Genomic DNA, 1,537 nt, shown 5'->3' on the forward strand with positions numbered 1-1,537 from the left:
AGATGGGATCTGAAACAGAGACATTCCCTTTGTTTAACAAAACACACCTGCAGACATATATTATCTAAAATATAGAGATTACATTATTTTGGAAAAAGTCATTAGGAGTTATCTTGGTGGGAATATTATGGTACATTCTTTTTCTTCTTTGTTACTCTAATTTAGAACTTTTAAAATTTCAAACTTTACCCTCTCCCCTACAGAAAAAACAAACCAGGATAATTTTTAAAATTCTATATTTATTTTCTCTTAGAATGTTCATGATTATTTTTGGTTTTCTAATTTAAACATACATGATTTCAAAATTACATAAAACTGTGTTCTTTAGAAGTATGTGGCAAGATAGTACACACTGTGAAATCACTCCATTTCTACTGACTGAATTATTTTACACGAAAAACAAACTGAATTTTAGTTAAAAGAAAAACTGCACTTATAGGAAACAATTCTATCATACATACACATTTACAGTTTTTACTTTTACAAGCTCTTTACTTAAAATCTTTCTTTCCCAAAAAACTATACTTCAGCATGAGACAGATGTAAGTATCCAGTGGGTAATTAGTATGTACAAAGATGGCTGTGAAAAATCACCCACAACTCTAATATATTCTGCTCCAAAGGTGAAAAAATTTTCTTTTAGAAAACATTTTAACATTTCTTCTCAACACCTACAAGGCAGCAGCAATATTTAAATTATCAAAAATGGCAAATCCAGTAATATATAATCATAAAGTTCCTTAAGAAATGTATTTGAAAAACAATTATTCCATATAATATTTACATTGTTTAAATTACATGACAGCAACATTTTCTTTCTATTTTAGTTCAACATATTAGTAAGAATCTCTAAACCCTCCAAAAAGAAAAGCTATTCATCCTTAATAAAGGAGACTTTATCCTTGGGTTTATTCAGCATCTTTATATCATCCAACAGCTTTTTGGGTGTTAAGATATGCGTAGAACCTGGTAAGAGGAAAGAGAACTTTTCAGAGGCCAGCGGTTAAATCAGTTTTCCTTCACTTAAAATAATGTGTTGTCCTTCAAATATGCAAAGTACAGTAGCCTGGGGCAATTTAACAAAATTTCTGTAAGATCTACCTGAAATCTGCCTATGCTACAGTGTTTCAAACCTTCCTCACCACTGAGCATGCTCAGTAACTTTTCAGAAACTGGCCATTCCTAGTGCTTTGTCTACTTTGTGCTATACATTGGTACATGGAAGAGCAAAACTGGAGATTACCCTATCCTCAGCACTGTAACAGTTATTGTTCAATAACAGAGACTTACTAAGCAGTGCTGCAGGTCAAGGCTTAACACACAAATCTAGCACCTCCATGGGTCAGGAGGGTTTACCTATCATTGGCTTTGACTGAAATTCTTATTTATTTTTTGTAGAGATGGGGTTTTGCTTTTTTTTTTTTTTTTTTTTTTTGGGGAGGGGTTTTTCTTTTTTTTCCCCGGGTGGGGGGGAATGGGGCGGTTTCGGCTCCCCCCACCCCCCCCCCCCCGGGGTCCGGTGATTTTCCTTCCTCCG

The 1,537-nt window shown here is 34.0% G+C and overlaps 1 protein-coding gene across 2 annotated transcripts in view; it reads right to left on the reverse strand.

The window, feature by feature from the left end:
• Positions 1-228: 228 nt before the first annotated feature.
• STXBP3 (syntaxin binding protein 3) overlaps positions 229-1,537 on the reverse strand; it is a 70,614-nt gene continuing 69,305 nt past the window's right edge. For both annotated transcript variants that reach the window (XM_032249906.1, XM_032249905.1), the window contains one exon: positions 229-966. In XM_032249906.1, the coding sequence (XP_032105797.1) occupies positions 872-966 (95 nt within the window). In that variant the 3' untranslated portion in view covers positions 229-871. The remainder of the gene's footprint in view (positions 967-1,537) is intronic.

The sequence above is a fragment of the Sapajus apella genome, unplaced genomic scaffold (genome assembly GCF_009761245.1).
Source record: "Sapajus apella isolate SASKATOON/1434 unplaced genomic scaffold, GSC_monkey_1.0 scaffold69, whole genome shotgun sequence".
NCBI lineage: Eukaryota > Metazoa > Chordata > Mammalia > Primates > Cebidae > Sapajus > Sapajus apella.